The 13474-nt window shown below is 42.3% G+C and overlaps 1 protein-coding gene across 2 annotated transcripts in view; it reads right to left on the bottom strand.

The window, feature by feature from the left end:
* Positions 1-13474, bottom strand: part of LOC133615286 (plexin-A1-like) — an 811576-nt gene that overhangs the window by 135043 nt on the left and 663059 nt on the right. For both annotated transcript variants that reach the window (XM_061973784.2, XM_061973792.2), the window contains exons 18-19: positions 13024-13260; positions 10266-10409 (exon numbers count right to left, since the gene is read on the bottom strand). In XM_061973784.2, coding sequence (XP_061829768.2) covers positions 10266-10409; positions 13024-13260 — 381 coding nt within the window. The remainder of the gene's footprint in view (positions 1-10265; positions 10410-13023; positions 13261-13474) is intronic.

The following is a 13474-nucleotide window of genomic DNA, read 5'->3' as shown; positions in this document are numbered from 1 at the left end:
AAAGTGTTTGTGAGTTGTAGTTTGTATTTGTGAATGAATCCAGTGCACAGCTGCAGTAATCAATACAAAAAGGCGACGTGAGTGCGCAATGTTTATATAGGAACTTCCGATCCTAATTCAGACTCCCAAATTAGAGCTCCCGTTTTCTTATTGATTTTATAATGTATATTTGTATAATGTGTGTGTTCTGAAATAGTGACAGAGAATAGAACAAGGATGGACAATTCAACCCTTAACTCAACAATGAGTAGATGAGTGTTGTGTGTGTGTATATGTGTAAATAAATGAACACTGAAATTCAAGTATTTATTTTATTTATATATATATATATATATATATATATATTAGAGATGCGCGGTTTGCGGGCACAACAGCGGAGTCCGCGGAGTCCGCGGATTATCCACGGATCGAGCGGATGAAATAAAAAAAAATTTGATTTTATCCGCGGGTCGGGTCGAGCGGTTGAAATAAAAAAAAAAAAGATTTTAAATAGATTCAGGCGGGTGGCAGTTAAACCAATTCGGAAATATATATACATAGTTAAATGTTGTTACCCACATACGAAAAACGAGCAGGCACCTGCAGCATATGCCACAACAGAAGAAAAAAAAAAGAAGAGATGGACACTTTTACGGAGCGGAGAAGGGACGCCTCGCTGGGGTCCGGGACCGAGGCCCCTTCCCCCGAGAGGGCCCCACCGGGAGCCGTAGTTGAGGCGATCCGCGAGAAGGGCCCGACGCACGTCCAGGGTCACCACCGCGCCCACCGCACCGACACCCCGCCTCGTCCGCCTTCGCCGCGGCCGGCGTCACGCGCAGCAGGTAAGCAGCTTACCTGCCCGCCACCCCCGTGGCCGGGGGCTCGTAACAGGGGTCACTCCGCGCGCTTCGCCCGCGCAGCTTACCTGCCCGCTACCCCTGTTGCCGGGGGCGCGTAACAGGGGTCACTCCGCGCGCAGTGCGCTCACGAAAGGGGTGGGGCTCACCCTGGTTGATATAGACAGCAGGACGGTGACCATGGAAGTCGGAACCCGCTAAGGAGTGTGTAACAACCCACCTGCCGAATCAACTAGCCCTGAAATGGATGGCGCTGGAGCGTCGGGCCCATACCCGGCCGTCGCCGGCAGCGAGACGCGCTTGGAGGTGCGCTCAGCGCGGCTCCCATATGATTGCGCACTGGTGTGCGTCTGGGCCGTGACAGCGTGGCACGCGAATGTCTGTGCTGCATTGGATCAGTCTCCTTTCTTTAACAGGCAAAAGCTTTATAACCTCACTAATGCCTTGCATCGTCTATATTAGATATATAACAACGGGCGGGTGCGGGCGGATGGATGGAACATATTGTGGTTCAGCAAATATCAGACTTTTCAAAAGGGCTATTTGTGGTGCCTGGACTTGTTTTTTACCACTGACTAAAACTGGTAAAAATATTGTCAAAACAGAGACACGCACCAAGGGACTTGACAACTAGCAGCACCTGCAGCAAACTAGCGCTGATGGATGCACGGCTCATGATGCGAGGCGACTTCACTGGATAGAAAAACAACAACAGATTTTTTCTTAAAATTTTTTTTTACCTGGAAACGTCTGAGAGAGTTATTTCCATGGAGCATGTCACGCACGCGGGTGAAACTTAACACTTTTCTTCCTTCTAGATGAGGTGAAAAGTCACGTGTTGTTCCTTCCCCGAGGGAAGACGGCAACCGCCGCTTGGTTTTCAGCAACAGGCGAGCATGAAGTCAGAGTAGTTAAGCATGCTAATGAAGCGTCACATATTTAACAGCCGCCTGGGTGTGCACACTCAGTGGAGCGTAACCTGGATCTGTCGAGAGGAAATTGTTGGGAGAGTTAAGGAAAAAAAAAAGCCACCAGGGTTTATTCCCGTAAATTCAACAGCAAGGTGAGAGTGACATTATGTGCCGCGACTGTCAGATGGGAATATTCCCTAAATGCATAAACACGAGTAAGGTCAGTTTAGACATGGCTGAGTTGAGCAGGTGATGAAGAAATGGAAGACACAGAGGAGCACACGCGGGGTTTTTCAAGAGAAATAACACAATTACCTCCCTGCTTGGCACTCAGCATCAAGGGTTGAAATTGTGGGGTTAAATCACCAAAGTGTTGCTCACTGCTCCCCTCACCTCCCAGGGGGTGATAAAGGGGGATGGGTCAAATGCAGAGGACAAATTTCACCACACCTAGTGTGTGTGTGTGACAAGTACTTTAACTTTTTCACAAACCCTACCTAAAACATTCTCATGGACAGAGGTGGGTAGAGTAGACAGAAATTGTACTCAAGTAAGAGTACTGTTACTTTAGAGATTTATTACTCAAGTAAAAGTAAGGAGAAGTCACCCAAATATTTACTTGAGTAAAAGTAAAAAGTATGTTGTGAAAAAACTACTCAAGTACTGAGTAACTGATGAGTAACATACACACTAGAGATGCGCGGATAGGCAATTTATTTCATCCGCAACCGCGTCAGAAAGTCGTCAACCATCCGCCATCCACCCGATGTAACGTTTGATCAGAACTGCACCCGCCCGCCATCCGCCCGTTGTTATATATCTAATATTAATAAAAAAAAAAAAAAAAGGGTGAAAACTACGCGAATTGCACCTTGTGCAGACAAGATTTTTCGATCGGACACGGAGGAATTAGCGATGTAAAAGACCACGTTGGGACAAAAAAACACAAGTCTAATGCCGTTGCTAGCGATACAAGTGGAAAACTTTCAACGTTTTTTGTCGCCCAAACAGATTCTTTGGATGTGATAAATGCCGAAGTTTTATTTACGGAGGCAATAATTGAGCATGGACTTCCAATCGCACTGGCTGATCACATGGGACAGTTAATAATGTAATGCAACCTTTAAAAATCATTACGCGGTGATCGCGATCCCAAAAATAAACTTTTCTTGCATGATAATGTCCAGAAAAATTCGCTTTATATTACTATAGAGTCCTTTTAACGAATGAGTTTGATGGTTTATCACAAACCTTAAATGAAAGAAGTCCTTTGTTCTCCTGCACCATGCAAGCACTTTGGCCTTGCTTCGTGTTTGGTGCGCCATCCTGTCGGCTGTATTTCACAGCACGACATACTGTTAAAAGTGTTTATACTATTTATACTTTCAATTAACAAATTGAAGTCTTGTGAAAGGTTGACAGGATAACTGGCATTAACTGTCAAAATAATTTCAAACTATTGAAGTTAGCTTACAGAATAAACATGTCAATCAACCCATATGATTTTTGCTGTAATATTTTTGTTTTGAAAAGTCACTGTGACTGATAGAAAAGTGATGGTTTTAGCAACATTTTAACCTGTCTGAATGCTAATAATCATTTTGCGTCGGGGGGCGAAGCCCTGAACCCTCCACCAGGACTTTGTCCTGGACCTACCGGGGCCTGCGGCCCTTGGACCCTGGCTACTAGGTTTTTCTGATTTAAAAGTTGGCAGGTATGGTGAGGTTATAAAGCTTTTGCCTGTTAAAGAAAGGAGACTGATCCAACGCAGCACAGACTTGCGCGTGCCACGCTGTCACGACCCAGACGCACACCAGTGCGCAATCATATGGGAGCCGCGCTGAGCGCACCTCCAAGCGCGTCTCGCTGCCGGCGACGACCAGGTATGGGCCCACGCTCCAGCGCCATCCATTTTCAGGGCTAGTTGATTCGGCAGGTGGGTTGTTACACACTCCTTAGCGGGTTCCGACTTCCATGGCCACCGTCCTGCTCTCTATATCAACCAGGGTGAGCCCCACCCCTTTCGTGAGCGCACTGCGCACAGAGTGACCCCTGTTACGCGCCCCCGGCAACAGGGGTGGCAAGCAGGTAAGCTGCGCGGGCGGAGCGCGCGGAGTGACCCATGTTACGAGCCCCCGGCCACGGGGGTGGCGGGCAGGTAAGCTGCTTACCTGCTGCGCGTGACGCCGGCCGCGGCGAAAGCGGACGAGGCGGGGTGTCGGTGCGGTGGGCGCGGTAGTGACCCTGGACGTGCGTCGGGCCCTTCTCGCGGATCGCCTCAGCTACGGCTCCCGGTGGGGCCCTCTCGGGGGAAGGGGCCTCGGTCCCGGACCCCGGCGAGGCGTCCCTTCTCCGCTCCGTAAAAGTGTCCATCTCTTTTTTTTTTTTTCTTCTGTTGTGGCATATGCTGCAGGTGCCTGCTCGTTTTTTGTATGTGGGTAACAACATTTAACTATGTATATATATTTCCCAATTGGTTTAACTGACACCCGCAAAAAAAATAAATAAATAAATCTAATTAATCCGCCCGACCCGACCCGCGAGCGGATAAAATCTTATTTTTTTAAATTTCATCCGCCCGATCCGCGGATAATCCGCGGACTCCGCGGTTGTGTCCGCAAACCGCGCATCTCTAATACACACACATATCATATATATACATATATACACACAAACATATATATAAATATATATATATATAAACACACACACACACATATATATATTTATATATATATATATATATATATATATATATATATATATATATATATATATATATATATATATACACATATATATACACACACACATATATATATATATATATATATATATACATATATATACATACAGTATATAATTTATATTTATTTATTTTGCCGTTTTTGTTTACATGTTAAAGGTGTTTTAATGAATATACATGCATGTTTAACACATATAGATTCCTTTCTTTCATGAAGACAAGAATATAAGTTGGTGTATTACCTGATTCTGATGACTTGCATTGATTGTAATCAGACAGTAGTGATGATAACGTCCACGTTTTCAAATAGAGGAGAAAAAAAAGTTCCTCCTTTCTGTCTAATACCACATGAAAGTGGTTGGTTTTTGGCATCTTATTTGTCCAGCTTCCATATTCGTTTTTATACACTTTACAAGAAATACATTGGCGGCAAACTCCGTAGCTTGCTAGCTTGTTTGCGATGGCTTTCGGGGACTCTTATTTTGAAAGCGAAGGCGCGATGGAGCGGCACTTTTATTGTGAAGACAGGAACTGTGCAGTCAGTCTTTAGGCTTTTGACGGGATGTACGGTTGAAATAAAAAAGGGTCTTTTTTTCCTTCACACTTTTGATTGATTGATTGGAACTTGTATTAGTAGATTGCACAGTACAGTACATATTCCGTACAATTGACCACTAAATGGTAACACCCCAATAAATTCTTCAACTTGTCAGATCATGTGACCCCTGGCTCTGTTTGATTGGTCCAACGTCACCAGTGACTGCATCTGATTGGTGGAACGGAGTGAACGTCACCAGTGACTGTATTTGTTGAAACGCAGGCACTTTGAAGGTCTGTCTGACAGACCAAAACAAACAAAGCGTGCATTAACAGATCGATAAAAATTAGTAGCGAGTAGCGAGCTGAATGTAGATAAAAGTAGCGGAGTAAAAGTAGCGGAGTAAAAGTAGCGGAGTAAAAGTAGCGTTTCTTCTCTATAAATATACTCAAGTAAAAGTAAAAGTATGTTGCATTAAAACTACTCTTAGAAGTACAATTTATCCCAAAAGTTACTAAAGTAGATGTAACGGAGTAAATGTAGCGCGTTACTACCCACCTCTGCTCATGGACCTGTTGAACCTCGGCATGGCTTAAATTAGAGATGTCCGATATAATCGGCCGATAAATGCTTTAAAGGGGAACATTATCACAATTTCAGAAGGGTTAAAACCATTAAAAATCAGTTCCCCGTGGCTTATTTTATTTTTCGAAGTTTTTTTCAAAATTTTACCCATCACGCAATATCCCTAAAAAAAGCTTCAAAGTGCCTGATTTTAACCATCGTATATACACCCGTCCATTTTCCTGTGACGTCACATAGTGATGCCAACACAAACAAACATGGCGCATAGAACAGCAAGCTATAGCGACATTAGCTCGGATTCAGACTCGGATTTCATGCGGCTTAAGCGATTCAACAGATTACGAATGTATTGAAACGGATGGTTGTAGTGTGGAGGCAGCAGTGACGTGCGGTGAGGTTGATGGCTGGTGAGGCACTGACTTCATCACAGTCAGATTTACAAACATATGAACCCTAAAGAGTATCTTATTCACCATTTGATTGGCAGCAGTTAACGGGTTATGTTTAAAAGCTCATACCAGCATTCTTCGCTGCTTGGCACTCAGCATTAAGGCTTGGAATTGGGGGTTAAATCACCAAAAATGATTACCGGGCGCGGCGCCGCTGCTGCCCACTGCTCCCCTCACCTCCCAGGGGGTGAACAAGGGGATGGGTCAAATGCAGAGGACAAATTTCATTACACCTAGTGTGTGTGTGACAATCATTGGTACTTTAACTTAACTTTAACTTTACACATACAAACTAGCACACAAAAAAGCACATTTAATAAAAAAAAATGTTATTATGGTCTTACCTTTACTTATAAATGAAGTCCATGCGCCGCAACTAAAGCCCTCACTTAAACTTTCCACGTGCAAGATTTAATCTATTTAAAAAAGTGTAACCGAGGGTTTATAAATGTCGCCTATACTGTATGAAACTACAAAATAACAAACACGGAGGCTCCAGTTTACACGAGGACCACTTTATTTACCTTCTTTTAAAAACCTCCGCAACGTGACATCACTTCCGCTCTTAGCGCCTTCAAAATAAGAGCTCAAGGCATATACTGTATAACAGCGCATAACAGGAACTTAACATCACAAAGAGGAAAGCCCATGAAAATAGGTTACAAAAGTTATTTAATAAGAAGCCAAAAAGTGCAAAAACAATAATGTTCGTGTTGGAGGAGTTGTGAATTAGGTACACCTGCAGTCTGCAGGTGAAACTATTGTTGTGTCCCTGCAGTCATTCACAACTCCTCCAACACCAACATTATTGTTTTTGCACTTTTTGGCTTCTTATGAAATATTTTTTTTTAAATAGATTCAATCTTGCACGTGGAAAGTTTAAGTGTGGGCTATAGTTGATATAACAATTATATGGTGGGGGTGCAGGAGGCGGGATTACTGGAGCCTCAGCCAGTGCGTCTTTTGCAGCCGTTTTATGATCGCTCAGCACAAGAAATACGTTACACACATACAGTTGTTGACAAAATACACTGTACATTATATACCTCAGCTAACTAAACTATGGAAATGTATAATATAATTCATATAGCAATACAGTCTCACTGCACAGCAGGCCAGCAGTTGGCCGAGTCCGGAATCCATGTTGAGGCACTGAGTGACGTGCCTCAACTGGCTGCTGATCACCGCACCGTCTCTTCTCAGTATTTGAACGGCAAATGTGAAAATTCAGCGATTTTGAATAAAAATAATCTAAAACTGGTGAAGTTAAATGGAAAATAACTTTATAGTATAATCACTGGATACATATAACAATTTAATTTTTTTTTTTTCTTTTTACATTTGTTTTCTTTCCATGATGGCAGGTGAGGCCCCATATTGATACATTATGTTACTTATATTTATTATCACGTAAACAAACACTCATTTTTAAGGTTTGCCGACTTTTATTTTGTAGTAGTAGTGACTTCCTTGTTCATTTACGGAATCCGGTCAACTTCCTTTGTTTTCACTTCATTGAACTGCACATGAGAGTGACCTCTAGGCCACATTGGGGCCACATTGGGGCCACATTGGGGTTTGTGTGCGTTTACACTGGAGTCTGATAAAGCTCACATTTTACTTGCAGTGTAAACAGTCAGCTTGAAACAATCAGATTTTGAGAAAAATCTGAGTTGGACAACTTTGGCCTGCAGTGTAATTGTAGTCTTAGTTACTTTCCAGTTTAAGAGCCTGACTCAACTGTGTGGAGCTCATGTGTTCCATTTGGCTTCTGTTGGCCCTCAAAGTCAAGAAAGTCAGCTAAATCTTTCATTGACTCCAATGTTAGATGTCGGCTCGAAAAAAAACACAAAAATTCCCATTTTCCTACTCACTCTAATTCGGCCATTTTTCCATTTATTGGAAATCTGATAACACCGGAACGTTCCTCAAAGCCTTGAGGCGCTCACGGTTTTTACAAAAAGTTGATATCTCGAAGCCTTTGCCCACAATCAGACTTTGTTCGGCATCGAGTTTTTCAACAAATCCTACATAAACTGCTGTCATTGTGTAACGGTGGCAGGTTCATCTAATTCAGGGGTGCTCATTACGTCGATCGCGATCTACCGGTCGATCTCGGAGGGTGTGTCAGTAGATCACCAGCCAGGCATTAAAAAAAATAGTCCTAAAAATGAGCGATCATAAATCTTCACTATGACGTCACTTTCGTCACTTGATTGACATTCACGGCACCCGAGGGTCTTCTGAGATGACGCTGGCTGCTGCCAGCTCATTAAAATTACGACTGGAAGGCGAGAAACACTTTATTTCAACAGACTCTGGCGCCGTACCTGTCGTCAAAACTCCAAAGACCGACTGCACAGTTGCACAGTTGCACAGTTGCGCTAACAAAATAAGAGTCTCAGAAAGCTGGCGTGCACAAGCTAGCAAGCTACGGAGTTTGCCGACAATGTATTTCTTGTAAAGTGTATACAAAGGAGTATGGAAGCTGGACAAATAAGATGCCAAAAACCAACCACTTTCATGTGGTATTGGACGGAATGGAGGACTTTTTTTCTCCTCCATTCGAAAATGCGGACGTTATCAGCACTACTGTCTGATTCCAATCAATGCAAGTCATCACAATCAGGTAATACACCAACTTATATTCTTGTCTTCATGAAAGAAAGGAATCTATATGTGTTAAACATGCTTGTATTATCTTTAAACACCTTTAACTTGTTAACAATATTAACTATATGTGTTAAACATGCTTGCATTATCTTTAAACACCTTTAACTTATTAACAATATTAATTATATGTGTTAAACATGCTTGTATTATCTTTAAACACCTTTAACTTGTTAACAATATTAACTCTATGTGTTAAACATGCTTGTATTATCTTTAAACACCTTTAACTTATTAACAATATTAACTATATGTGTTAAACATGCTTGTATTATCTTTAAACACCGTTAAGTTGTTAACAATATTAACTATATGTATTAAACATACTTGTATTATCATTAAACACCTTTAACTTATTAACAATATTAACTATATGTGTTACACATGCTTGTATTATCTTTAAACACCTTTAACTTGTTAACAATATTAACTATATGTGTTAAACATGCTTGTATTATCTTTAAACACCTTTAACTTGTTAACAATATTAACTATATGTGTTAAACATGCTTGTATTATCTTTAAACACCTTTAACTTATTAACAATATTAACTATATGTGTTAAACATGCTTGTATTATCTTTAAACACCTTTAACTTATTAACAATATTAACTATATGTGTTAAACATGCTTGTATTATCTTTAAACACCTTTAAGTTGTTAACAATATTAACTATATGTGTTAAACATGCTTGTATTATCTTTAAACACCTTTAACTTATTAACAATATTAACTATATGTGTTAAACATGCTTGTATTATCTTTAAACACCTTTAAGTTGTTAACAATATTAACTATATGTATTAAACATTCTTGTATTATCATTAAACACCTTTAACTTATTAACAATATTAACTATATGTATTAAACATACTTGTATTATCATTAAACACCTTTAATTTATTAACAATATTAACTATATGTGTTAAACATGCTTGCATTATCATTAAACACCTTTAACTTGTTAACAAAAACATATATTTCATAAATAAGTAAATATAAGTTATATATATGAATGAGGTAGATCCCCACGACTTGATCAATTGAAAAGTAGCTCGCCTGCAGAAAAAGTGTGAGCACCCCTGATCTAATTACATAAAGTCCTTTGAAGTCCCCTCAGGTGTCTGTACAGGGCCGTAACTAAAAGTTCAATGGGCACACAACATAAACAGACAACAGGGGCCCCCAGTACAAAAATCATGTTGGTGTCAAGCAAGTTTGCTGGCAGTTAACATGCGTTAACTGTTTTCAAATGTCTACCAAAGTCATTTTCGTGTACTTTGTACAAGACTGATTATATTCCGAAACCAGGTGAATACGATATTTTCCATTTTGTACTTGTTGCCCTTCTGTGGTGGCGTCACAAAAAAGCCAAAGAGAAAGCACAGCAGATTTTTAAGTCTGATACGATGAATTGGTGGTTGGAACTTTTGCAAAAAACGTACACAACACTACAATCCTACCTTGCCTATGCTACTCCATCCTGCTTTAAAGTTGGAAAGAACATGAGAAAAAGTCGGTGACTGACCGTGACTTTATGTTGTCCTGTGAGGTTGGGCCACTCACAGAGTAGCTGGCTCTCAGACAGGGTGAGGATGCAGGGTGTCTCCCCAATTAGCACCGTGTAGTTCAGGCGACTGTTACCCGGGGCTGCCGGGATCAGGTTACGACCCTAAACCCAAGCAAAGAAGCTGTACAGTCACATAGTTTTGACTAACTAAAATAATAATAATATGAATTCTGTATGTGTTGATGTTATTTACAAAATGAGTGGGTGGATTTAAGTGTCAGAGTCATATAATTGGAAGAAATACTTCACTATTCTACAAACCCCGTTTCCATATGAGTTGGGAAATTGTGTTAGATGTAAATATAAACGGAACACAATGATTTGCAAATCCTTTTCAACCCATATTCAGTTGAATATGCTACAAAGACAACATATTTGATGTTTTTTGCAAATAATAATTAACTTAGAATTTCATGGCTGCAACACGTGCCAAAGTAGTTGGGAAAGGGCATGTTCACCACTGTGTTACATCACCTTTCCTTTTAACAACACTCAATAAACGATTGGGAACTGAGGAAACTAATTGTTGAAGCTTTGAAAGTGGAATTCTTTCCCATTCTTGCTTGATGTACAGCTTAAGTTGTTCAACAGTCCGGGGGTCTCCGTTGTGGTCTTTAAGGCTTCATAATGCGCCACACATTTTCAATGGGAGACAGGTCTGGACTACAGGCAGGCCAGTCTAGTACCTGCACTATTTTACTATGAAGCCACGTTGATGTAACACGTGGCTTGGCATTGTCTTGCTGAAATAAGCAGGGGCGTCCATGGTAACGTTGCTTGGATAGCAACATCCATCCATCCATCCATCCATCTTCTTCCGCTTATCCGAGGTCGGGTCGCGGGGGCAACAGCCTAAGCAGGGAAGCCCAGACTTCCCTCTCCCCAGCCACTTCGTCCAGCTCTTCCTGTGGGACCCCGAGGCGTTCCCAGGCCAGCCGGGAGACATAGTCTTCCCAACGTGTCCTGGGTCTTCCCCGCGGCCTCCTACCGGTCGGACGTGCCCTAAACACCTCCCTAGGGAGGCGTTCGGGTGGCATCCTGACCAGATGCCCGAACCACCTCATCTGGCTCCTCTCGATGTGGAGGATCAGCAGCTTTACTTTGAGCTCCTCCCGGATGGCAGAGCTTCTCACCCTATCTCTAAGGGAGAGCCCCGCCACCCGGCGGAGGAAACTCATTTCAGCCGCTTGTACCCATGATCTTGTCCTTTCGGTCATAACCCAAAGCTCATGACCATAGGTGAGGATGGGAACGTAGATCGACCGGTAAATTGAGAGCTTTGTCTTCCGGCTCAGCTCCTTCTTCACCACAACGGATCGATACAGCGTCCGCATTACTGAAGACGCCGCACCGATCCGCCTGTCGATCTCACGATCTACTCTTCCCTCACTCGTGAACAAGACTCCGAGGTACTTGAACTCCTCCACTTGGGGCAAGATCTCCTCCCCAACCCGGAGATGGCACTCCACCCTTTTCCGGGCGAGAACCATGGACTCGGACTTGGAGGTGCTGATTCTCATCCCAGTCGCTTCACACTCGGCTGCGAACCGATCCAGTGAGAGCTGAAGATAGCAACATATGTTGCTCCAAAACCTGTATGTACCTTTCAGCATTAATGGCGCCTTCACAGATGTGTAAGTTACCCATGTCTTGGGCACTAATACACCCCCATACCATCACACATGCTGGCTTTTACACTTTGCGCCTAGAACAATCCGGATGGTTCTTTTCCTCTTTGGTCCGGAGGACACAACATCCACCGTTTCCAAAAAACAATTTGAAATGTGGACTCGTCAGACCACAGAACACTTTTCCACTTTGTATCAGTCCATCTTAGATGAGCTCAGGCCCAGCGAAGCCGACGGCGTTTCTGGGTGTTGTTGATAAACGGTTTTCGCCTTGCATAGGAGAGTTTTAACTTGCACTTGCAGATGTAGCGACCAACTGTAGTTACCGACAGTGGGTTTCTGAAGTGTTCCTGAGCCCATGTGGTGATATCCTTTACACACTGATGTCGCTTGTTGATGCAGTACAGCCTGAGGGATGGAAGGTCACGGGCTCAGCTGCTTACGTGCAGTGATTTCTCCAGATTCTCTGAACCCTTTGATGATATTACGGACCGTAGATGGTGAAATCCCTAAATTCCTTGCAATAGCTGGTTGAGAAAGGTTTTTCTTAAACCGTTCAACAATTTGCTCACGCATTTGTTGACAAAGTGGTGACCCTCGCCTTATCCTTGTTTGTGAATGACTGAGCATTTCATGGAATCTACTTCTATACCCAATCATGGCACCCACCCGTTCCCAATTTGCCTGCACACCTGTGGGATGTTCCAAATAAGTGTTTGATGAGCATTCCTCAACTTTATCAGTATTTATTGCCACCTTTCCCAACTTCTTTGTCACGTGTTGCTGGCATCAAATTCTAAAGTTAATGATTATTTGCAACAACAAAAAAATGTTTATCAGTTTGAACATCAAATATGTTGTCTTTGTAGCATATTCAACTGAATATGGGTTATATTTACATCTAACACAATTCCCCAACTCATATGGAAACGGGGTTTGTATTACAGATACAACAACCACAACAATGAGGACTTCTGACATCCAAAGAAGCTGACTATTACTGTACTTTAGATGCAACTATTAAACCAGGAATGATTTTGACCATAAACAGACAAGGTAATGAAATAAAACACTTGACACGTTCTGACCTTGAGTATGAGCGGAGATGTTGGTTTGAGCTCCAGGATCCCGTTGGAGCTGAGCGGTTCGAACACGGGGTCGGGGTAGTAGCTGAAAGTCTCGTTGACCACGACCAAAGCGTTCACATTGTCCATGTAAAACCCGATCTCATCCGGACCCGTCCCGGTTTCGGAAAAGCCCAGCTCGGACTCGGCCACGGACGGAGCTAGGCAGACCATCACTGAGTTGTTGTATACTGTACAGTTCTGGAAATGAGAAGAAACAAGGAGGTTATTGTTGCCACTTATTGAAATATTGTGGACCTAAAAATTAAGTGTACAGGTAAAATTCCTTTTACTTTTTCAAATGTTCTTGTAATCAAACCATATTTTGGGTATATTAGATGGAAATTTTACCTGACGTGTGGTCAGGTGACCCTTCTGAAGAAGACTGCAGATTACATGTCAGGTAAAGATTCCA

This window comes from Nerophis lumbriciformis, linkage group LG01 (genome assembly GCF_033978685.3).
Source record: "Nerophis lumbriciformis linkage group LG01, RoL_Nlum_v2.1, whole genome shotgun sequence".
In the NCBI taxonomy this organism is placed as follows: Eukaryota; Metazoa; Chordata; class Actinopteri; order Syngnathiformes; family Syngnathidae; genus Nerophis; species Nerophis lumbriciformis.
Note: the sequence above shows the minus strand (reverse complement) of the source record. Positions and strands in the feature narration are given on the sequence as shown.